The following is a 23,734-nucleotide window of genomic DNA, read 5'->3' as shown; positions in this document are numbered from 1 at the left end:
GTGGACCGCCCCCTATACAGGGAGCGTTAGGGGCAGGCCCGTGAGGGACTATCGCCACGGAAGCTGGAGGGTCGACTGAGATAAGAAGGGTACACTGCAGGAACACAGGGACCGAAGGAAACAGCGGAGGAAACAGAGGGAATGGCAAGGAACTACTGAGACGAGGGAGAAGATGGGAATACTACAGAGACACGGAGGCTGACGAGACAATATGGAGACACAGAGGCTGACGGGAGCAAGGAAATGGTAAAGGAGCCGGGCAGGTACCGCACAGAAACAGGAACTGAAGGAACAAAGCAGGAACACAGGAAAATCAGGCAGGTACTGCAGAGGAAGGAGGAGTCCCAAGGTCAGAAAGCTAGGAATGCACAGAGACCACAGGTGACCAGAAGCACTTGTAAACACAAATGATCATCAGGCACAGAGGAGCAGCAGGAAGCAGCTTATATACCAGCATGAGAGCTACTTCCGGGTTACAGTCCTCCAGGATGACGGAGAGGACAGGAAGGAGTGCCAACAGAGGAATCAGATGTGCGCACGCGCAGAGCTGAATGCGCCGTGCGCGCGCACCCGGCGAGCTGCAGAAGCCGGGGGCGAGCGCTGCATGACAGTACCCCCGTCTTTACGCCCCTCCTTTTTAAGACTTGAAAGAAACCGGGAAAAAATGCGAGGGGCCTGAATGTTCTCACGAGGCTCCCAGGACCTCTCCTCAGGACCAAAACCTTTCCAGTCAACCAAAAACAAAGTTCTCCCTCTAAGTTTTTTCATGGCTAAAATGTCCCTAACTTCAAAGACATCATCCTCGGAAACAGGCGAAGGAGAACAAAGGTTAGAAGAATGAAACTGATTAAAAACTACGGGTTTAAGGAGAGACACATGAAAAGAATTAGAAATACGCAGAGAGGCAGGCAACTTAAGTTTGTAAGAAACGTCATTAATACGAGACAAAACTTCGAATGGATCGATATAGCGAGGACCCAGCTTATGTGAAGGAATTTTGAGACGGATAAATTTAGAAGAAACCCAAACCTTGTCCCCAGGATGGAATATAGGAGAATCGAGGCGTCTTTTTCCGCATGTCTCTTCATCCTGACTTGAGCCAACTCAAGGGCAGACTTGGTCTCCTGCCAGACCCTGGAGAACTCTCTAGACAGAAGATCAGCCGCTGGTACAGTAGAGACAGGAGGAACCGGAAGAGGAAGACCAGGATGTTGACCGTAGACGATAAAAAATGGAGATTTGTTAGTAGCTTCGCTGGAATGGTTATTGTAAGAAAACTCAGCCCATGGCAGCAAGTCAGACCAATCATTCTGATGGGAATTGGAAAAATGACGGAGATAAGTTACCAAGGTCTGATTAGTACGTTCCACCTGGCCATTGGACTGCGGATGGTAGGCTGAAGAAAAGTCAAGCGAAATGTTCATAGATTTGCAGAGGGATTTCCAGAAGCGGGCGGTGAATTGAACACCTCGGTCAGAAACAATATGTAAAGGAAGACCATGAAGACGAAAAATATGGTGAACAAAAATCTTTGCCAATTCGGGAGCAGAAGGCAAACCAGGTAGTGCAATGAAATGAGCCATCTTGGAGAAACGATCCATGACCACGAAGATGACGGTACAACCAGATGAAGAAGGCAGGTCAGTGATGAAGTCCATCGATAAATGTTGCCACGGAGTGGAGGGTACCGGTAAAGGATGCAAAAGCCCGGAAGGTAGTTGCCTGGGAATTTTATTCTTGGCACAGGAGGGACAAGAGGCGACAAAACTTTGGACGTCCTTGGACAACGTAGGCCACCAGTAATAGCGAGAGATCAGACGGAGGTTTTTTTTGAGACCAACATGTCCAGCTAATTTGGAGGCATGACCCCAAAGTAAGACGCGTTCTTTGTTCTCTTCAGCAACTAAGGTCTTACCCGGAGGCAACGAGGAAAGAGGGAGAGGAGCAACTGTGATGACTCTTGCAGGATCGATGATGTGCGCAGGTTCTTCCTCCATATCCACCGCCTGGAATGACCTAGACAGAGCGTCGGCTCTGGAGTTTTTATCTCCTGGCAGGAAACGAAGTTCAAAGTCAAACCTGGCGAAAAACAAGGCCCACCTGGCCTGCCGAGGATTTAGTCTTTGCGCAGAGCGGATATATGCCAGATTCTTGTGATCTGTGTAAATTACAAAACGATGTAAAGCCCCCTCCAAGAGGTACCGCCACTCCTCCAATGCCAACCTGATTGCCAAAAGTTCTTTATCACCGATAGAATAATTCTTTTCAGAGGAGGAGAAGATCTTAGAGAAAAAACCACAGGGCACAAGACGACCAGAAGAGGATTTCTGCGAGAGCACAGCTCCAGCTCCAATTGCAGAAGCATCTACTTCAAGGATGAAGGGTTTATTGGCCACAGGACGATGAAGAATAGGAGCGGAGGCGAAGGCCTGCTTGATGGACCGGAAAGCCTCTTCGGCCTCAGACGACCATAGATGAGGATTGGCACCCTTCCGAATCATGGAGGAGATTGGAGCAGAAAGAGAGGAAAAGTGAGGGATAAACTGCCGATAGTAGTTAGCAAATCCAAGAAATCGCTGAATTGCTTTCACTCCAAGAGGACGTGGCCAGTTGAGCACGGCAGAAACTTTTCCTGGATCCATACACAAACCAGCGTCGGAAATGATGAAACCCAAAAAGGGAAGAGATGACTGTTCGAAGACACATTTTTCCAGTTTTGCGTACAGCCGATTCTCTCTCAAACGCTGAAGTACTTGCCGTACATCTCTTCTGTGAGTAGACAGATCTGGAGAGAACACAAGGATATCGTCCAAGTACACTACAACACAGGTGTAAAGTAGATCCCGAAAAACATCATTTACAAACTCCTGGAAGACTGCGGGTGCGTTGCATAAACCGAATGGCATAACCAAATATTCATAATGACCATCTCTGGTATTAAACGCAGTCTTCCACTCGTCACCGGAACGGATACGAACCAAATTATAAGCTCCTCTGAGATCCAATTTGGTAAAGATTCGTGCTCCACGTAGACGATCAAAGAGTTCAGGTATGAGAGGAAGTGGGTACTTGTTCTTGATCGTGATAGTGTTGAGACCCCGATAGTCTATACATGGGCGAAGAGAACCGTCCTTCTTCTTGACGAAGAAGAACCCAGCTCCTGCAGGGGAGGAAGACTTTCGAATGAAGCCTCTGGCCAGATTCTCTTGGATATATTCGGACATGGCTTGAGTTTCGGCAGGAGACAATGGGTAAATACGTCCTCGAGGTGGAGTAGAACCAGGAACAAGGTCTATCGGGCAGTCATAAGAGCGGTGCGGCGGCAAGATCTCCGCCTCCTTCTTGTTAAAGACATCCGAGAAGGCGCAATAGGCTGGAGGAATTCCCGTGGATTCCGAAGCAGACCGAAAGGAGGACGCAGGCTTGACAGGAAGCAGGCACCTGTTCAGACAAGACTGTCCCCACCGTAGAACATCTCCAGTGCGCCAGTCCAGAGTGGGTTCGTGATCTCTCAGCCAAGGAAGACCCAAAAGGAAAGAATGAGACAATGAAGGTAAAACATAAAAGGCCAGTTTCTCACGATGAAGAGCTCCAATCTGAAGTTCAACTTCCTCCGTAACTAAGTTGACGGTCTCCTGCAAAGGCTGACCATCGACGGAAGCTATTTGTCTAGGAGTCTCCAAGGGTCTAACAGGTATCCCAAGCCTGTTTACAACCTCAAGCTGAACAAAGTTCCCAGCCGCTCCTGAATCAACATAAGCCTCCAGAGAAAAGTGACGGGAACCTAAATGTAGAATAACAGACAAAACCAGAGGTGGAGAGGAGTCATAACCACCTAGGAAGGCCTCTCTTACCTGTCCTAGGCGGAGGCGTTTCCCGACCTCTGAGGACAGGCGTGTAAGAGATGAGAGGCACTACCGCAGTAAAAACAGAGACCTTGTGCGAGTCTCTCCTTGCGGCGCTGCTCGGAAGACTCAAAGCGATCGACCTGCATGGGTTCAGGAGAAGATGAAGAAACCACTGGGGCTGTTTGAGAAAAAGAAGTCCCTCGAGCAATAGTGGTCTGGCGAAGAGGTCTCTTTTCTCTGGCAAGCTCGCGAGTGCGCTCCTGAAAGCGCAGATCAATGCGTATGGCCAAGGAGATAAGATCATCCAAAGAGGTGGGAGTGTCCCGTCCTGCCAGCTCATCCTTAATCCGTGAAGACAAACCACGCCAAAACGCTCCAACCAAAGCCTCATTATTCCACCCAAGGTCTGAAGACAGAGTCCGGAAACGGATGGCGTACTGAGCTACAGAGAGAGTGGCCTGGCTAAGGTTAAAGAGGGACTCTGTGGTTGAGACCAGACGTCCAGGTTCATCAAAAACCTTGCGGAAGGTATCCAGGAACGGATTGAGTTGGGAGACCAAAGGATCATTACGCTCCCAGAGGGGATTAACCCACGCCAAAGCCTCACCCTCCAAATGGGATACTATAAAAACAACCTTAGCTCGATCGGTGGGATAAAGTAGCGGAGACAATTCAAAATGCAACTGGCATTGAATAAGAAAGCCGCGGCATGCTTTAGGATCCCCACCATACCGAGGAGGTCTAGCAAGTCGGGGTGAGGGTTGTGGCGCTGAGACAGGAGTGGAGACAGAGGCCACATTCTGGAGGGCGAGAAGCCGATCATTAATAGAGGCCAAAAAATTCGAAATATGGGACTGAGTGTCCCATTGTAGACCTAGCTCCAGCTGAAGGGCAACCAACTGCGGAGCAATACCAGGATCAGAAGGCTGTAAAGCCGCTAAGCGAGACTCCATATTTTTTAAAAACGACATGATCCTAGTCTGGTTTTCACGCAAAAAGAGTAAGTCTTTTTGAGTAGCGGAAGCTCCAGCGGGGTCCATGGCCTGATGATACTGTGATGCTGTAAGAATCAGGCTGCACTCAGATGTCATCCGAGTGCAGTTCCATTTGAGAGAGTGGATTCAAACAGGGACAACGGAGAGTGGACCCACTGGACCGTGACGACGAACCCCTCCCGGACGAGCTGACCAGGTGGACCGCCCCCTATACAGGGAGCGTTAGGGGCAGGCCCGTGAGGGACTATCGCCACGGAAGCTGGAGGGTCGACTGAGATAAGAAGGGTACACTGCAGGAACACAGGGACCGAAGGAAACAGCAGAGGAAACAGAGGGAATGGCAAGGAACTACTGAGACGAGGGAGAAGATGGGAATACTACAGAGACACGGAGGCTGACGAGACAATATGGAGACACAGAGGCTGACGGGAGCAAGGAAATGGTAAAGGAGCCGGGCAGGTACCGCACAGAAACAGGAACTGAAGGAACAAAGCAGGAACACAGGAAAATCAGGCAGGTACTGCAGAGGAAGGAGGAGTCCCAAGGTCAGAAAGCTAGGAATGCACAGAGACCACAGGTGACCAGAAGCACTTGTAAACACAAATGATCATCAGGCACAGAGGAGCAGCAGGAAGCAGCTTATATACCAGCATGAGAGCTACTTCCGGGTTACAGTCCTCCAGGATGACGGAGAGGACAGGAAGGAGTGCCAACAGAGGAATCAGATGTGCGCACGCGCAGAGCTGAATGCGCCGTGCGCGCGCACCCGGCGAGCTGCAGAAGCCGGGGGCGAGCGCTGCATGACAATGTGGTGATAATTTTGGATGCTTCTTCTGATTCCAATTATTCTGGAATATGTTTTTCTGTGACACATTGTACTTTCTTTCTGGTAATTTTAGATTATCTCCTTCAATACAGAAGTATATATGCGACATGGAAGAGACGGACTTCCCGACCAATGCAATATGTATACATCATGTACTTCATGCGACCACCGTGACTAAACGCACGGTGATCTCATGTTTCTAACAGCAGGGCACCTGGACTAGTAGCCATGAGGGGTGGTGCCGTTGCACCCCTCCCCCACCATCATCTATGATCATTGTGATTGCTTGTTCAATTCTGAACAGCCAATCACAGAAATTTTAGTGTTTTAGGCAATTAAATTGCCTGAAACACTGAGTTCCAGCTATGTAGCGATGATCGGTGCACTGATCATAGGCTGGAGCTTAGCAACGATAGCTTCACCAGCACCAGCGCTTATTGGTGCGATGGGACGATGACGCCGTTCACGCCAATCAGTGTGCAGAGATGCAGTGTGACTTCACAGTGACCGTCCTGCACATCCTCATTTTAGCTTGGAGAAGATGCAGGGTGATTACGGGGCTGTTCTGCTTCTGGATCTCCTGGAACTTATGGTGCCACAGACAATTTTTGCCTGTGCCATCACTGTTGCTGTTCCTGAAAAAAAAAAAAGACGTTCCTGATCTTTTCCTGATCTGTTCCTGTCCCCAGCTTTTTCCTGATCCACCTGTGGAGACATGAGGGTCAGTAGGTGCTCTCGTCAGCTAGACTGGCTGTCTTTAGAAAGGCCGCATGGACAAGGGCTCATCCTACTGAATGCCTGTTCTATTTGACTTTGAGCAGAACACTAATCAGAGAACACAGGGTAAGGGTAACACAATGGGGTGATACTTTATTGGATCATCAACAGGCAATAACATATAGTACAGTCCAGCAAGTACATAAGATGGTGCAAATGACAGAGTTTCAATGTTCAGTTGGCTTGCCAGGAATTTGAACATCTGGGAGTTCAGGGCTTCCAGGGCCAACTATCCCAACCCGTGTCACCCCGCTTTTGGCAGACACCCACAGCGAGGAGTTTGCAGCAAGCTTGCAAAGCTGACAGTTCTTTGTGGTATGAGGCCAAGTGAAGTGATTATTTCAACCTGGGTTCTCCAAATGTCTTTGTAGGTTCAGTGATGGGCAGTGAATCAAATCTGTGTACCTCCGGTTGGAGCCATGGTGACATGGCTTCTGTCCTCTAGAGTCTCACTGTAGAAGGAGAGAGGTATCTATTATACTTACAGCTGTACTTTAGAGCAGAGGTGTCAAACTGCATTCCTCGAGGGCCGCCAACAGGTCATGTTTTCAGGATTTCCTTGTATTGCACAGGTGATAATTTAATCACCTGCACAGAATGATTCCAGCACCTTGTGGAATGCTAAGGAAATCCTGAAAACATGACCTGTTGGCGGCCCTCGAGGAATGCAGTTTGACACCTCTGCTTTAGAGCATTATCCATTGTTTTGGGAGAGGAGGGAGGAGGTCATCTCTCATTGTTCGAGTGTTCAATTAACCTGCATATTTTGTCCTTCAGTCTTTGCAGAACAACAAGCTGCAGGGACTGATGAATGCCTGATGACTACCAAATTAACAAACATCGATTGTTCAATTAATCTTCGCCTTTGTCCCTCAAGGATATAAAAATTTTATGAGGCTACCAATCAGAGAATGGTAATTGACGTAAGGAAGAAGTACCTTGCGTCACTCAAGGATAGCAGAACAAACAGCTGCAGGGGCTGATACAAAAAATGTTTAAAAAAAATATTAGTTTCTAGGATATTTTATTCAAAAATAATAATTTGTTTTATTCTTGGCAGATAACTATACCAGCAGAACAGAGGGACAAATGACATCTTCAATTTTTAAATCAGATGAACTTGAGATTACACAGGATACAATTGAAGTGGATGCCAGTACTCCAAGTAGACCATCATCCCTTCACAGCGAAGATCTATCATCTGACCCTTTGAAAAAGGTCCTTTCTTCTGATTCAATACGGACTACTAATAAAAATAAAAGTCAGAAAAGAGGCATTAAAAAAAGGACTGCTCTTAAATCAGAGAAGCCAATTTCAAGTTCAGAATATGAAAATAGTTTTCCACTTGAAATATCTTTGGTTAATCATCAAAAAATTCACACAGAGAAGAGATTTTCTTGTTACAAATGTGGGATGGATTTTATCCAGGAATCAGATCTTATTAGACATAAGAGAATTCATACTGGGGAGAAGACATATTCTTGCTCCGAATGTGATAAATGTTTTAAAGTTAAATCAAAACTTATCAGACATCAGAGAATTCACACAGGGGAGAAGCCATATCTATGTTCAGAATGTGGGAAATGTTTTGACCAGAAATCTTATCTTGTTATTCACCAAAGAACTCACACAGGGGAGAAGCCGCATTCATGTTCAGAATGTGGAAAATGTTATGGACAGAGATCACATCTTGTTACACACCAGAGAACTCACAAAGGGGAAAAGCCTTTTTCATGTTCAGAATGTGGGAAATGTTTTGTAGATAAAGCACATCTTGTTAGACACCAGAGAACTCACACAGGGGAGAAGTCTTTTTCATGCTTAGAATGTGGGAAATGTTTTCTAGATAAAACCTACCTTGCTATTCACCAGAGAACTCACACAGGGGAGAAGCCTTTTTCATGTTTAGAATGCGGGAATTGTTTTAGACTGAAATCTTGTCTTGTTATTCACCAGAGAACTCACACAGGGGAAAACCCTTTTTCATGTTCAGAATGTGGGAAATGTTTTACTCAGAAATCATTTCTTGTTGCACATCAAAGAATTCACACAGGGGAGAAACCATATTCATGTTCAGAATGTGGGAAATGTTTTTCATTTAAATCATATCTTGATAGACATCAGAAAATTCACGCAGGGGAGAAGCCTTTTTCCTGTTCAGAATGTGGAAAATGTTTTTTACTTAAATTACAACTTGTTAAACACCAGAGAACTCACACTGGGGAGAAGCCTTTTTCATGTTTAGAATGTGGGAAATGTTTTAGACTGAAATCTTTTCTTGTTATTCACCAGAGAACTCACAAAGGGGAAAGGCCTTTTTCATGTTCAGAATGTGGAAAATGTTTTACTCGTAAATCATTTCTTGTTGAACATCAAATAATTCACACAGGGGAGAAACCATATTCATGTTCAGAATGTGGGAAATGTTTTTCATTTAAATCAAATCTTGATAGACATCAGAAAATTCACACAGGGGAGAAGCCTTTTTCCTGTTCAGAATGTGGGAAATGTTTTGTACTTAAATTATATCTTGTTAGACACCAAAGAACTCACACTGGGGAGAAGCCCTTTTCCTGTTCAGAATGTGGGAAATGTTTTACCGAAAAAAGGCACCTTCTTGAACATCTAAAATCCCACATGGGGGAATCCATTATCATATCTGGAATGTGAAAACTGAGTTGCTGGAAATTATATTTTGTTGACCATCCAAAATGATGTCCACAGATATTAATTGTATATGTTATTGAAAAAATTGAACAAAAACTTGTAACAATGATACTCACTTTTGGAGGCTGGTTTATTTAATTCCTCATAAACCACATCACAGGAAACTCCAATACAGCCCTTGTTCAGCATAAAATAAAACATAAAGCAACAAATCCATATATTGCTGGTTAGCCCCCCTGTCTTAGTGTACAGCTTCTTAATCATTTTGCAAAAGCACTCAATCCAGAAGATCTACACACCTCCATACACACAGCCCATCTGTGAGACAAAACAAGTCTAATTTTAAGCAGTGAACCATACCTAGGGGTGGAGATATGGTGAGCAAGCCCATTCAGCTGCTCATAATCAATATGTCATAGCCGATTAACCCCTTCTAGTCCTATATGCACCAAAGCATTACTGCAGGCTTATCTAACATCCACTGTGTGTCTAACAGCCAACTTACATAGCTGTCCACTGTGCCTAAAGCCATGGACTTGGCACCTTTTGCTAGACATGCGATTCTTGAGAGGGCATCGTTATTACCATAACTTTGCTCTATGTTTTCTATGGAAGCAGAAATCCTGCAGGGCTAGAAACCAGAACCAAAAAACATGAAGTATATTACTCATAAATATATTAAAAATATATATGTTTATTAATATACAAAAACAAAAATACCAAAAAATTACATCCAGATAATAAACAACAGATTATATACTACAGAGTAATTTGAATATTGAGAAATGGGTGCACCAAAACCAGTGTTGCACCATGGATAAAGATAAAGGGCATAAATTGTAGTAACACAGTCCAATGGGTACCTGTATCATAAAATGCCAGTGCCTAATATATTCCTAAAAAACCACAAGGATAAATGTTACACAAAAAGGAAGGGGTATACCCTATAGTCCAGTGACCCCAACGTATTATCAATATAAGGGAACTAGTCCCATGTCATCTTACCCTTCTCTCTATCCATGTGTGTCAACACGCGCCCCTACGCGCGTTTCGCCCACGTCTTCCTCGGGGGGCCCGCATAACATATGTGTCTCCCAAAACCGGCTTTTATAGTCCACGGCGGGGCTACTATATGGCGCATGTCTGTGACGAATACGGGCGCCGCAAGCCACATCATCAGAGGCGCCAACATGGCGGTGCGGGTCACCGGAATATGCCGGTGACGTCATTGACCCGCACACGTCAAAGATAGGCGCCAGAGACGATGCCGCAGCCCTTGCCCGCGCCAGAGACATGCGCACTAGCTCCGCAATGATTTCCTATGCAGCCACCAAAGGTAACAGATTAAATAGAAACAAAAGACGGCCCATACATGTGTCATACAAAACTCGCATCATAATATTTGATCACCCAATATGCAAACCCAGGGAGAATACTACATACATCAAGATAGTGAAAAAATATAAAAATTCTTAAAAAACATAAGTGTATTGACATTTATCTCCACCAAAATGACATATCTGTCAGATATAGAATATGAAATGCTATAATCGTGATAAGATAAAAAAATCTTTTAAAAAAAGTTTTTTACACTGATCATAAAGTGACATAGTGAGTACATGATATTAATTCTACATCAGTGATAAAATATACAATATAAGAACTAGCATGATAATAAAGTGACAATGTGCATAAATATAAAGATAAGCATTATCCCGGATTCGACGATCTTATTGTACGAGATGAGATTTGAAGGTCTGTATCCAGGCCGACTTTATTCAGTAAAGTGCATCAATGAAAAAAGGTCCTTATTGTAACTATAACACTAAATAAATGAAAAAAACACAACAGACAAATATATTAAAAACAAAAGTAAAAAACTGTGATCCTCAGACCAAAGATGACATAATCTACAGAAATGATGTAAAATTCAGTTGCTCATTGAGTCCATGGGGAATCATTGTATCAAGATTTACTATCCAACGGCATTCTTTTTGCTTTAGAACCCGTACAGCATCACCGCCTCTTATCCCCAAATGGACACAATCAATACCCCAGACTTTCAACTAATATTCTCTGTCCTCCGTAGTACATGCCTGCACAAGGCAATCTTGCCTTGCGCAGGCGTGTACGATGGAGGACAGAGAATGAACTTCAATCCCATATTGCAGCCAGCATGCAGCCAGCGGGTAAGGAAAGGGTGAATCAAACACCCGAAAACCCCGCCCCTATGGCTAAAGATTGTTCCCTCCAAATTCAGGTGACAGTGTCCCTTTAAACACAGCCTGAAATTTTCCCAGATTACATCCCCAATGTGAGCTGAAGATCACAATATCGTCCAGGTATGCCACAGCGTAAATCTTATGGGGTTCTAAGATCCAGTCCATGGCCCTTTGGAAGGTGGTCGGAGCTCCCTCCAGTCCAAATGGCATCCGGACATATTGAAAACAACCATCGGGCGCAAAGAAATCCATCTTCTCCTTGGCTTCTTATGACATGGGGATTTGCCAATATCTTTGTTACATCCAAGGTGGTTATGTACCTTGCCGGCCCAAGACTTGATCAGCTCAGTGACACGCAACATCTGATATGCATCGAACTTGGAAACTCAGTTCAGCTTCCGATAATCATTACACAATCTCCATTCTCCATCGGGTTTTGGATCAAGTACAAGAGGGGTTTACAAAAGTGAGAGGTGGGAGCGGTTAGTTGGCATGTGTGATAGGGCTTGCAGTACCTTTAGGATTTCCTGGTGACTGCTGGGCCAATAGAACCTCCACCTGACCTGTTCTTGGGTTTTGTCGACACCCAGATGGCCATTCAAGACATGTGAATGGGACCTATCTAACACCCGCCATCTAAAAGGTCCTAGTACCAACCATTGCTCCACTATTTCCTCTCTGATCTTATTAACCTGGTACAATCAGTCACCACTCATAAAATAAGGAAATCTGGTATCGGCCCCATCTCCTGCCATTTCTAAGAATTACTTTTATTGAATGCTTCTTTTTACAGTTAGGTTCCTATGTAGGACGGACCCAAAATTTTCTCTGGTCACCCCTATCTCAGAATTGTTGTCTTCCGGGAATATTACCTCCTCAACTCCCACCATTAAATAGAAGTGAAACCCGTCCGGCTCTGGACTATGTGAGACTTCTTTAGGGCCAACCTGTCTCTTACCTGAGCAATTAAGGTCTCCGCCCCTCCCTCACGAGTCCCTAAACAACACAAAGTTTGGGCCAATGAAATTTAGATGCAATGAATCCTGAACCACGCCGACCTCATAAAACTCTAAACTACCTCTCTGGCTATGGGATAGTCTTTAGCATCCCCGTGAATGCAGCTGACGGGCACCTTCTTCCCAGTGATTAACTGGAGAGGGAGTGTGGCCCTCACGAGGGTCACCAAACTCCCCAAGTCTAGTCATTTGCAGACCATTTAGCTTTACAGGTGTAGCTTGGGGCCTCTCGTTCGGTGGCCAATCCACAACGGCACTCGATTAAGGAGATGTACAAACCTCCATATACACAGCCTATTATGAGACAAAATTGATTTCATTTTACCCAGTGAACTACACCCATAGGTGGAGATGTGGTAAGCAACTGCTCATAATCAATCTGTCATGCCTCATTTACCCCTTTTAGTCCTATATGCACTAAAGCATTACTTCATGTCTATCTCCCATCCACTATTTGTCTAACAGCCACCTTACACTAAATAGCAGACAGTTGTATACTTAAATGAGAAGGGAAAATAGTTCAGAACTTACAGTATTTCTTGGACTATTAAACGGCCTTTTATGTTCAATCTATTTTATTAAACATTTTACAAACAAAAAATATATTATACGAAAAATGATAATATTATTATTAATATAATGTATATTATGTAGAAGAAAGATATATGATAAGAAAAAGAGGGAAAGAAAGACAAGGGAAGGGGAAAAAAAAGTTATGGGTAAAGGGGTCCTTAAAATCCTATATATATTAAAGCACAAATTCTTATGTAACTGTAGAAGTCAGTGGAACAAATTATGGAAATCAGGTGAGTTTTGAAATAAAATCCATCCACTCCAAATCCTTCTAAATTTATTGTTCGTTCCATTGCAGTCTGCAGACGGCTCCTCCATTCTACACAGATTGACCATTTTCTCATACCATTCTAATATGTCAGGGGGGTTTGTAAGTTTCCCAAACCGCGTGATTACCATTCGTGCTGCTGTTAGACAAAACCAAAGAATACCTCTTTTCAGAGTCCCTATTGAAGAAGGTAAAATTGACAGAAGAGCTATTTGAGGGGACCTTGCTACATTGTTTCCCATGATTTGTTGATAACTGTCAAAAACCTTCTCTCAGAATGGCTTGATCTTAGAGCACTCCCATCAAACGTGAATCATAGAGCCCACTTCCCTCTCGCATTTCCAACATACCTCTGAAACTGCTGGATATATTGCATGTAGTTTAGAAGGGTAATGATACCATCGCATAAGTATTTTATAGTTCTTCTCTTGTGCAATCCCATGAGTGAAGAGAAACACCCTTTCCCAATCCTGAGGAGACAAGCTTATCCCCAAGTCTCTCTCCCATGCCTGTAGAAATGTTAACTTCTCCGCTTCACCCTCTCTGCTCAAACCCCCATAAATCACTGATATAGCATGTGGTTATTTTCTTCTAAGAACAGTTTCTCAAAAAAGGTGAAGTATGAAATCGAAATGTTATCAAAATGATGTGCCACTAGGAAGGATTGTAATTGCAAGTATTCAAACCACCTAATTTTCTCATTTGGAAACTGAGCCTGTATAGAGACAAAAAAAGGCAACTCCTCCTCTGCCCTCCGACCGAGAAAAGATCCCTGCCAGTATTCAGGGAGAAAGGATGGATTGAAAAACATTGATGTAAGTGGGCTAATATTCCTATCTGGGAACCCCTTCTTTCTCAGAGTGTGCCACATTTTAAGTGTGTCTCTAGTTAAATTACAATTGACTATAGTCAATGATTCCCCAGAACACCACAGCATATGTCTTAGGGCTTTCCCACACGTCCAGATAATTCCGGTACCGGAATAAATCGTGTCATGATCTCTGCAGGCAGAGATCATAGCAAGCCTATAGAGGGACAAGCTCTCGGAAAATGGAACTATACTGACCATGAACTAAGCCTGCCGCGCAACTAGAAATAGCCAGGTAGCATTTCCTATTTATCGCTAGATGCCCAGCTCTGGCCTAAGACCTAAATAGCTAGCAGAGGGAAATATAAGACCTGGCTCACCTCTAGAGAAATATTCCAAAGAAGACAGTAGCCTCCCACATATAATGACGGTGAGTTCAGATGAAACAACAAACGCAGCAGGAAAATAGTCTTAGCAAATTTGAGGTCCGCTTACTAGATAGCAGAAGACAGATAGTATACTTTCATGGTCAGCAGAAAAACACTAACAAAACACCATCCAGAGATTACCTTAAACTCTGGCATTAACTCATAACGCCAGAGTAGCAATCCCTGATCAACGAGAGCTTTCCAGACACAGTAACAAAACTTCAGCTGTGAACTGGAACAAATAGGCAAATCAAAACATGGACAAAGTCCAACTTATCTAGTAGTTGTCTAGAAGCAGGAACAAGCACTGAGAGGCATCAGATAACATTGTTGACCGGCAAGAAACCACCAGAGAAATGAGCTTAAATAGCGACACCCACTACTGATGGAACCAGGTGAAACAGGAAAGAGGATGACAAGTCCAATTCCACAAGCGGCCACCGGGGGAGCCCAGAATCCAAATTCACAACAGTACCCCCCCCTCAAGGAGGGGGCACCGAACCCTCACCAGATCCACCAGGGCGACCAGGATGAGCCCTATGGAAGGCACGAACAAGATCAGAAGCATGAACATCAGATGCATTGACCCAAGAATTATCCTCCTGGCCGTAACCCTTCCAGTTGACCAGATACTGGAGTTTCCGTCTGGAAACACGAGAGTCCAAAATTTTCTCCACAACGTACTCCAACTCACCCTCAACCAACACCGGAGCAGGAGGCTCAACTGAAGGTACAACAGGTACCTCATACCTGCGCAATAACGACCGATGAAAAACGTTATGAATGGAAAAGGACGCAGGGAGGTCCAAACGGAAAGAAACAGGATTAAGAATCTCCAATATTCTATAAGGGCCGATGAACCGAGGTTTAAACTTAGGAGAAGAGACCCTCATAGGGACAAAACGAGAAGACAACCACACTAAATCTCCAACACAAAGCCGAGAACCAACACGACGATGACGGTTGGCAAAACGCTGAGTCTTCTCCTGGGACAACTTCAAATTGTCCATAACCTGCCCCCAGATGTGATGCAATCTCTCCACCACCGCATCCACTCCAGGACAATCCGAGGATTCCACCTGACCGGAGGAAAATCGAGGGTGAAACCCCGAATTACAGAAAAACGGGGACACCAAGGTGGAAGAACTGGCCCGATTATTGAGGGCGAACTCTGCCAATGGCAAAAAAGCAACCCAATCATCCTGGTCAGCAGAGACAAAACACCTCAGATATGTCTCAAGGGTCTGATTAGTCCGCTCGGTCTGGCCATTAGTCTGAGGGTGAAAAGCAGATGAAAAAGACAAATCTATGCCCATCCTAGCACAGAATGCCCGCCAAAATCTAGACACAAATTGGGTACCTCTGTCAGAAACAATATTCTCAGGAATACCGTGCAATCGGACAACATTCTGAAAAAACAGAGGAACCAACTCAGAAGAAGAAGGCAACTTGGGCAGAGGAACCAAATGGACCATTTTAGAGAAACGGTCACAGACCACCCAGATGACAGACATCTTCTGGGAAACAGGCAGATCTGAAATAAAATCCATCGAGATGTGTGTCCAAGGCCTCTTAGGAATAGGCAAGGGCAACAGCAGTCCGCTAGCCCGAGAACTACAAGACTTGGCCCGAGCACAAACGTCACATGACTGCACAAAGACTCGCACATCTCGCGACAGGGAAGGCCACCAGAAGGATCTTGCCACCAAATCCCTGGTACCAAAAATTCCGGGATGACCTGCCAATGCAGAAGAATGTACCTCAGAGATGACTCTGCTGGTCCAATCATCCGGAACAAACAGTCTATCAGGCGGACAACGATCCGGTCTATCCGCCTGAAACTCTTGCAAGGACCGCCGCAGATCAGGAGAAACGGCCGACAAAATTACTCCCTCCCTAAGGATACCTGTGGGTTCAGAATTACCAGGAGAGTCCGGGTCAAAACTCCTAGAAAGGGCATCTGCCTTAACATTCTTAGAACCCGGTAGGTATGACACCACAAAATTAAAGCGAGAAAAAAATAAAGACCAGCGCGCCTGTCTAGGATTCAGGCGTCTGGCAGTCTCAAGATAAATCAAATTTTTGTGGTCAGTCAATACCACCACCTGATGCCTAGCCCCCTCGAGCCAATGGCGCCACTCCTCAAACGCCCACTTCATGGCCAAAAGCTCCCGATTCCCAACATCATAATTCCGCTCTGCGGGCGAAAATTTGCGAGAAAAGAAGGCACAAGGCCTAATGACGGAGCAGTCGGAACCTTTCTGCGACAACACTGCCCCAGCTCCGATCTCCGAAGCGTCAACCTCAACCTGAAAAGGCAGATTCACATCAGGCTGACGCAACACAGGGGCAGAGGCAAAACGGCGCTTAAGCTCCTGAAAGGCCTCTACAGCATGAGGGGACCAATTAGCAACATCAGCGCCTTGTCTGGTCAAATCAGTCAGTGGTTTAACGACATCCGAAAAACCAGCAATAAATCGGCGGTAAAAGTTGGCAAAGCCCAAAAATCTCTGAAGACCCTTAAGAGAGGAGGGCTGAGTCCAGTCACAAATAGCTTGCACCTTGACGGGATCCATCTCAATGGAAGAGGGAGAAAAAATATACCCCAAAAAGGAAATTTTCTGGACCCCAAAAACGCACTTAGACCCCTTCACACATAAAGAATTAGACCGCAGAACCTGAAAAACTCTCCTGACCTGCTGGACATGAGAGTCCCAGTCATCAGAAAAAATCAGAATATCATCCAGATATATTATCATAAACTTATCCAGAAAATCGCGGAAAATATCATGCATAAAAGACTGGAAAACTGAAGGGGCATTAGAAAGACCAAAAGGCATGACCAAATACTCAAAGTGGCCCTCGGGCGTATTAAATGCGGTCTTCCACTCATCCCCCTGCCTGATCCGCACCAAATTATACGCCCCACGAAGATCAATTTTAGAGAACCACTTAGCACCCTCTATACGAGCAAACAAATCAGTAAGCAATGGCAATGGGTATTGATACTTAACAGTGATCTTATTCAGAAGCCGATAATCAATACATGGTCTCAAAGAGCCGTCTTTTTTTGAGACAAAGAAAAACCCAGCTCCCAAGGGAGAAGAAGATGGACGAATATGTCCCTTTTCCAAAGACTCCTTTATATATTCCCGCATAGCAGCATGTTCCGGCACAGACAAATTAAACAAACGACCCTTTGGATATTTACAACCCGGTATCAAATCTATGGCACAATCGCACTCACGGTGCGGAGGTAACGACCCAAGCTTGGGTTCGTCAAAGACGTCTTGATAATCAGAGAGGAACTCAGGGACTTCAGAGGGAATGGACGACGAAATAGAAACCAAAGGTACGTCCCCATGAATACCCTTACATCCCCAGCTCAACACAGACATTGCTCTCCAGTCCAAGACTGGGTTGTGAGACTGCAACCATGGCAATCCCAGTACCAAATCGTCATGTAAATTATACAGCACCAGGAAACGAATAATCTCCTGGTGATCCGGATTGATACGCATGGTTACTTGTGTCCAGTATTGTGGTTTATTATTAGCCAATGGGGTGGAGTCAATCCCCTTCAGAGGAATAAGAGTCTCCAAAGGCTCTAAATCAAAACCACAACGATTGGCAAAGGACCAATCCATAAGACTCAGAGCGGCGCCAGAGTCAACATAGGCGTCCGTGGCAATGGATGACAAAGAGCAAATCAGGGTTACAGACAAAATAAACTTAGACTGAATGGTGCCATCAAAGTTTTTTCTGCCTGAAGTTCCAAATGAGGTTCCTCATAAAGCAAGCCCAAGGCCAGAAAAAACGCATCCACATCGCGTAACGCAGGATCCCCTGCTGGCAATGAGAAGGCCCAATCTTGAGGGTCACCCCTGAGCAAGGAAATCACAATCCTAACCTGCTGAGCAGGGTCTCCAGCTGAACGAGACTTCAGGGACAGATAAAGCTTACAATTATTTCGGAAATTCTGGAAGCTAGCTCTATTCCCTGTGAAGAACTCCGGCAAAGGAATTCTCGGCTCAGATACCGGAGCATGTACCACAAAATCTTGTAAATTTTGTACTTTCGTGATGAGATTATTCAAACCCGCAGTTACACTCTGGAGATCCATTATTGTCAGGTGCACACAGAGCATACAGAGATTAGGAGGAGAGAGAGAAAAAAGACTGCAGCAAGGCAGACTGGAGGAAAAAAAAAAAAAAAAAAAAATTCCAGCAGACTTCTTATAACTCTCCTTTCTCAACCTGGGTCTTTAACACTTTATTGGCCGGTCAAACTGTCATGATCTCTGCAGGCAGAGATCATAGCAAGCCTATAGAGGGACAAGCTCTCGGAAAATGGAACTATACTGACCATGAACTAAGCCTGCCGCGCAACTAGAAATAGCCAGGTAGCATTTCCTATTTATCGCTAGATGCCCAGCTCTGGCCTAAGACCTAAATAGCTAGCAGAGGGAAATATAAGACCTGGCTCACCTCTAGAGAAATATTCCAAAGAAGACAGTAGCCTCCCACATATAATGACGGTGAGTTCAGATGAAACAACAAACGCAGCAGGAAAATAGTCTTAGCAAATTTGAGGTCCGCTTACTAGATAGCAGAAGACAGATAGTATACTTTCATGGTCAGCAGAAAAACACTAACAAAACACCATCCAGAGATTACCTTAAACTCTGGCATTAACTCATAACGCCAGAGTAGCAATCCCTGATCAACGAGAGCTTTCCAGACACAGTAACAAAACTTCAGCTGTGAACTGGAACAAATAGGCAAATCAAAACATGGACAAAGTCCAACTTATCTAGTAGTTGTCTAGAAGCAGGAACAAGCACTGAGAGGCATCAGATAACATTGTTGACCGGCAAGAAACCACCAGAGAAATGAGCTTAAATAGCGACACCCACTACTGATGGAACCAGGTGAAACAGGAAAGAGGATGACAAGTCCAATTCCACAAGCGGCCACCGGGGGAGCCCAGAATCCAAATTCACAACAAAATCGGTACCGGAGTTATCCGTGTCCGTGTGCCTGGGAACTCACGGAGGCCATACGTGCGGCACACGTGTGCCGCCCGTATGGCGAGTGGGTACCACACGGAGTGTGTGGTACCCACTCTGCATCATGCTGAAGCCGCGATTCATATGTTCCCTGCAGCAGCGTTTGCTGCAGAGAAAATATGAATAATAGTGTTTAAAATAAAGATCTATGTGTCCGCCGCCCTCCCACCCCCTGTGCGCCCCCCCGCTGGTCAGAAAATACTTACCCGGGTCCCCCGTCGGCTGTCGCTCCTTCCTGGTATGGCCGCGGCTTCTAGTGTATGCGGTCACGTGGGCCCGATCATTTACAGTCATGAATATGTGGCTCCACCTCCCATAGGGGCGGAGCCGACTATTCATGATTGTAAATGATCGGCCCCATGTGACCACATACAGTAAGCCGTGGCCAGACCAGGAAGGAGCGACAGCCGACGGGGGACCCGGGTAAGTATTTTCTGACCAGCGGGGGGGCGCACAGGGGGTGGGAGGGCGGCGGACACATAGATCTTTATTTTAAACACTATTATTCATATTTTCTCTGCAGCAAACGCTGCTGCAGGGAACATATGAATCGCAGCTTCAGCACCATGTGGGGGGGACAGCGCTTACTGTAGCGCTGTCTCCTGCACGCACACGGACCCCAGACGGAGAATGTCCGTGTGAGGTCCGTGTTTTACACGGACCCATTGACTCTATTGGGTCCGTGTAATACGTGCGCTCCCACGAACACTGACATGTCTCTGTGTTTGGCACACGGAGACACGGTCCGCAAAAAATCAATGACATCTGAACAGATGCATTGATTTTTATGGGTCTACGTGTGTCAGTGTCTCCGGTACGTGAGGAAACTGTCACCTCACGTACCGGAGCCACTGACGTGTGAAACCGGCCTTAAAGGGACATCTAAACTCTACTTATTTTGTGCTGCTTTTCTTTTTTTGATAATATATATACAGTCATATGAAAAAGTTTGGGCACCCCTATTAATGTTAAGCTTAATGTTTTATAAAAATGTTTTTTTTTTGCAACAGCTATTTCAGTTTCATATATCTAATAACTGTTGGACACAGTAATGTTTCTGCCTTGAAATGAGGTTTATTGTACTAACAGAAAATGTGCAATCTGCATTGAAACAAAATTTGAAAGGTGCATAAGTATGGGCACCCTTATCATTTTCTTGTTTTAAATACTCCTACCTACTTTTTACTGACTTACTAAAGCACTTTTTTTGGTTTTGTAACCTCATTGAGCTTTGAACTTCATAGCCAGGTGTATGCAATCATGAGAAAAGCTACTTAAAGTGGCCACTTGCAAGTTGTTCTCCTGTTTGAATCTCCTCCGAAGAGTGGCATCACGGGCTCCTCAAAACAACTGTCAAATGATCTGAAAACAAAGATTATTCAACATAGTTGTTCAGGGGAAGGATACAAAAAGCTGTCTCAGAGGTTTAACCTGTCAATTTCCACTGTGAGGAGCATAGTAAGGAAATGGAAGAACACAGGTACAGTTCTTGTTAAGGCCAGAAGTGGCAGGACAAGAAAAACATCAGAAAGGCAGAGAAGAAGAATGGTGAGATCAGTCAAGGACAATCCTCAGGCCACCTCCAGAGATCTGCAGCATCAACTTGCTGCAGATGGTGTCACTGTGCATCGGTCAACTATACAACGCACTTTGCACAAAGAGAAGCTGTATGGGAGAGTGATGCAAAAGAAGCCGTTTCTGCAAGCACGCCACAAACAGAGTCGGCTGAGGTATGCAAAAGCACATTTGGAGAAGCCAATTTCTTTTTGGAAGAAGGTCCTGTGGACTCATGAAACCAAGATTGAGTTGTTTGGTAATCCAAAAAGGCGTTATGCATGGCGGCAAAAAAACAAGGTGCGATGTATAGTTGACCGATGCACAGTGACACCATCTGCAGCAAGTTGATGCTGCAGCTCTCTGGAGATGGTCTGAGGATTGTCCTTGACTGATTTCACCATTCTTCTTCTCTGCCTTTCTGATGTTTTTCTTGTCCTGCCACTTCTGGCCTTAACAAGAACTGTACCTGTGTTCTTCCATTTCCTTACTATGTTCCTCACAGTGGAAATTGACAGGTTAAATCTCTGAGACAGCTTTTTGTATCCTTCCCCTGAACAACTATGTTGAATAATCTTTGTTTTCAGATCATTTGACAGTTGTTTTGAGGAGCCCATGATGCCACTCTTCAGAGGAGATTCAAACAGGAGAACAACTTGCAAGTGGCCACTTTAACCCCTTCCCGACCCATGACGCCTATGCGGCGTCATGGAATGATCGCATCCCTGCAGATCGGGTGAAAGGGTTAATTCCTATTTTACCCGATCTGCAGGGAGAGGGGGAGTTGTACTTCAGCCTAGGGGGGGTGGCTTTGCCCCCACGTGGCTACGATCGCTCTGATTGGCTGTTGAAAGTGCAACAGCCAATCAGAGCAATTTGCAATATTTCACCTATGAAAATGGTGAAATATTGCAATCCAGCCATGGCCGATGCTGCAATAGCATCTGCCATGGCTGGAAATCATGTTCTGGCCCCCCCCACCGCCCCCGATCTCCTCCCCAGTCCTCCGTTCTGTCCGGTACCCCCCTCCGTCCCCCTGTTCGCTCCCCCGTGCTCCTGTCCGCTCCCCCGTGCTCCTGTCCGCTCCCCCCGTCCTCCGATCCCCCCCCCTGTGCTCCGATCCACCCCCCCACCACCCCCGCATACTTACCGAGCCTCCCGAAGTCGGCCGGTCTTCTCCCTGGGCGCCGCCATCTTCCAAAATGGCGGGCGCATGCTCAGTGCGCCCGCCGAATCTGCAGGCTGGCAGATTCATTACAAAGTACATTTTGATCGCTGTGGTAGGTTCTACCACAGCGATCAAAATAAAAAAATAATAAATAAACCCCCCCCCTTTATCACCCCCATAGGTAGGGACAATAATAAAATAAAGAAAATATTTTTTTTTCTTTTTCCACTAGGGTTAGAACTAGGGGTAGGGTTAGGGGTAGGGTTAGGGTTAGGGTTACGGGTAGGGTTAGGGGTAGGGTTATGGCATGTGCACACAGAGCGGATCGGCCGCGGATCCGCAGCGGATCGGCAGCGGATCCGCAGCGGATCGGCCGCGGATCCGCAGCGGATCGGCCGCGGATCCGCAGCGGATCGGCCGCGGATCGGCAGCGGATCGGCAGCGGATCCGCAGCGGATCGGCCGCGGATCCGCAGCGGATAGGCCGCGGATCCGCAGCGGATCGGCAGCGGATTGGCCGCGGATCCGCAGCGGATTGGCCGCGGATCCGCAGCGGATAGGCCGCGGATCTGCAGCGGATTGGCCGCGGATCCGCAGCGGATAGGTCGCGGATCCGCAGCGGATCGGCAGCGGATTGGCCGCGGATCCGCAGCGGATAGGCCGCGGATCTGCAGCGGATCGGCAGCGGATTGGCCGCGGATCCGCAGCGGATTGGCCGCGGATCCGCAGCGGATTGGCCACTGCGAATTCGAAGCAGTTTTCCATCAGGTTTACAGTACCATGTACACCTAAGGAAAACCAAATCCGCTGTGCCCATGGTGCGGAAAATTCCGTGCAGAAACGCTGCATTGTATTTTCCGCAGCATGTCAATTCTTTGTGCAGATTCCGCAGCGTTTTACACCTGTTCCTCAATAGGAATCCGCAGGTGAAATCCGCACAAAAAAACACTGGAAATCTGCTGTAAATCCGCAGGCAAAACGCAGTGCCTTTTACCTGCAGATTTTTCAAAAATCGTGCGGAAAAATCTCACACGAATCCGCAACGTGGGCACATAGCCTTAGGGTTAGGGTTGGAATTAGAGTTAGGGTTGGAATTAGGGCTAGGGTTTGAAATAGGGTTAAGATTAGGCTTGTGGTTAGGGTTACGGATAGGGTTAGGGGTGTGTTGGGGTTACAGTTGTGGTTAGGGTTGGGATTAGGGTTACGGTTGGGATTAGGGTTAGGATTAGGGTTGGAATTAGGGTTACGGTTGTGTTGCGGTTAGGGTTGTGGTTAGGGGTGTGTTGGGGTTAGGGTTGTGATTAGGGTTATGGCTACAGTTGGGATTAGGATTAGGGGTGTGTTGGGGTTAGTGTTGAAGTTAGAATTGAGGGGTTTCCACTGTTTAGGCACATCAGGGGTCTCCAAACGCAACATGGCGCCACCATTGATTCCAGCCAATCTTGCGTTCAAAAAGTCAAATGGTGCTCCCACCCTTCCAAGCCCCGACGTGCGCCCAAACAGTGGTTTACCCCCAC

At 45.9% G+C, this 23,734-nt stretch overlaps 1 protein-coding gene across 4 annotated transcripts in view; it reads left to right on the top strand.

The window, feature by feature from the left end:
• LOC143766212 (uncharacterized) overlaps positions 1 to 9,736 on the top strand; it is a 687,372-nt gene extending 677,636 nt beyond the window's left edge. For 2 of the 4 annotated variants that reach the window (XM_077253710.1, XM_077253712.1), the window contains one exon: positions 7,507 to 9,731. In XM_077253710.1, coding sequence (XP_077109825.1) covers positions 7,507 to 9,116 — 1,610 coding nt within the window. In that variant the 3' untranslated portion in view covers positions 9,117 to 9,731. Of the gene's footprint in view, positions 1 to 7,506 lie in introns of all 4 variants that reach the window. The other 2 variants (XM_077253708.1, XM_077253709.1) reach the window with 2 other exon arrangements.
• Positions 9,737 to 23,734: the final 13,998 nt, after the last annotated feature.

This window comes from Ranitomeya variabilis, chromosome 4 (assembly GCF_051348905.1).
Source record: "Ranitomeya variabilis isolate aRanVar5 chromosome 4, aRanVar5.hap1, whole genome shotgun sequence".
NCBI lineage: Eukaryota > Metazoa > Chordata > Amphibia > Anura > Dendrobatidae > Ranitomeya > Ranitomeya variabilis.
Note: the sequence above shows the minus strand (reverse complement) of the source record. Positions and strands in the feature narration are given on the sequence as shown.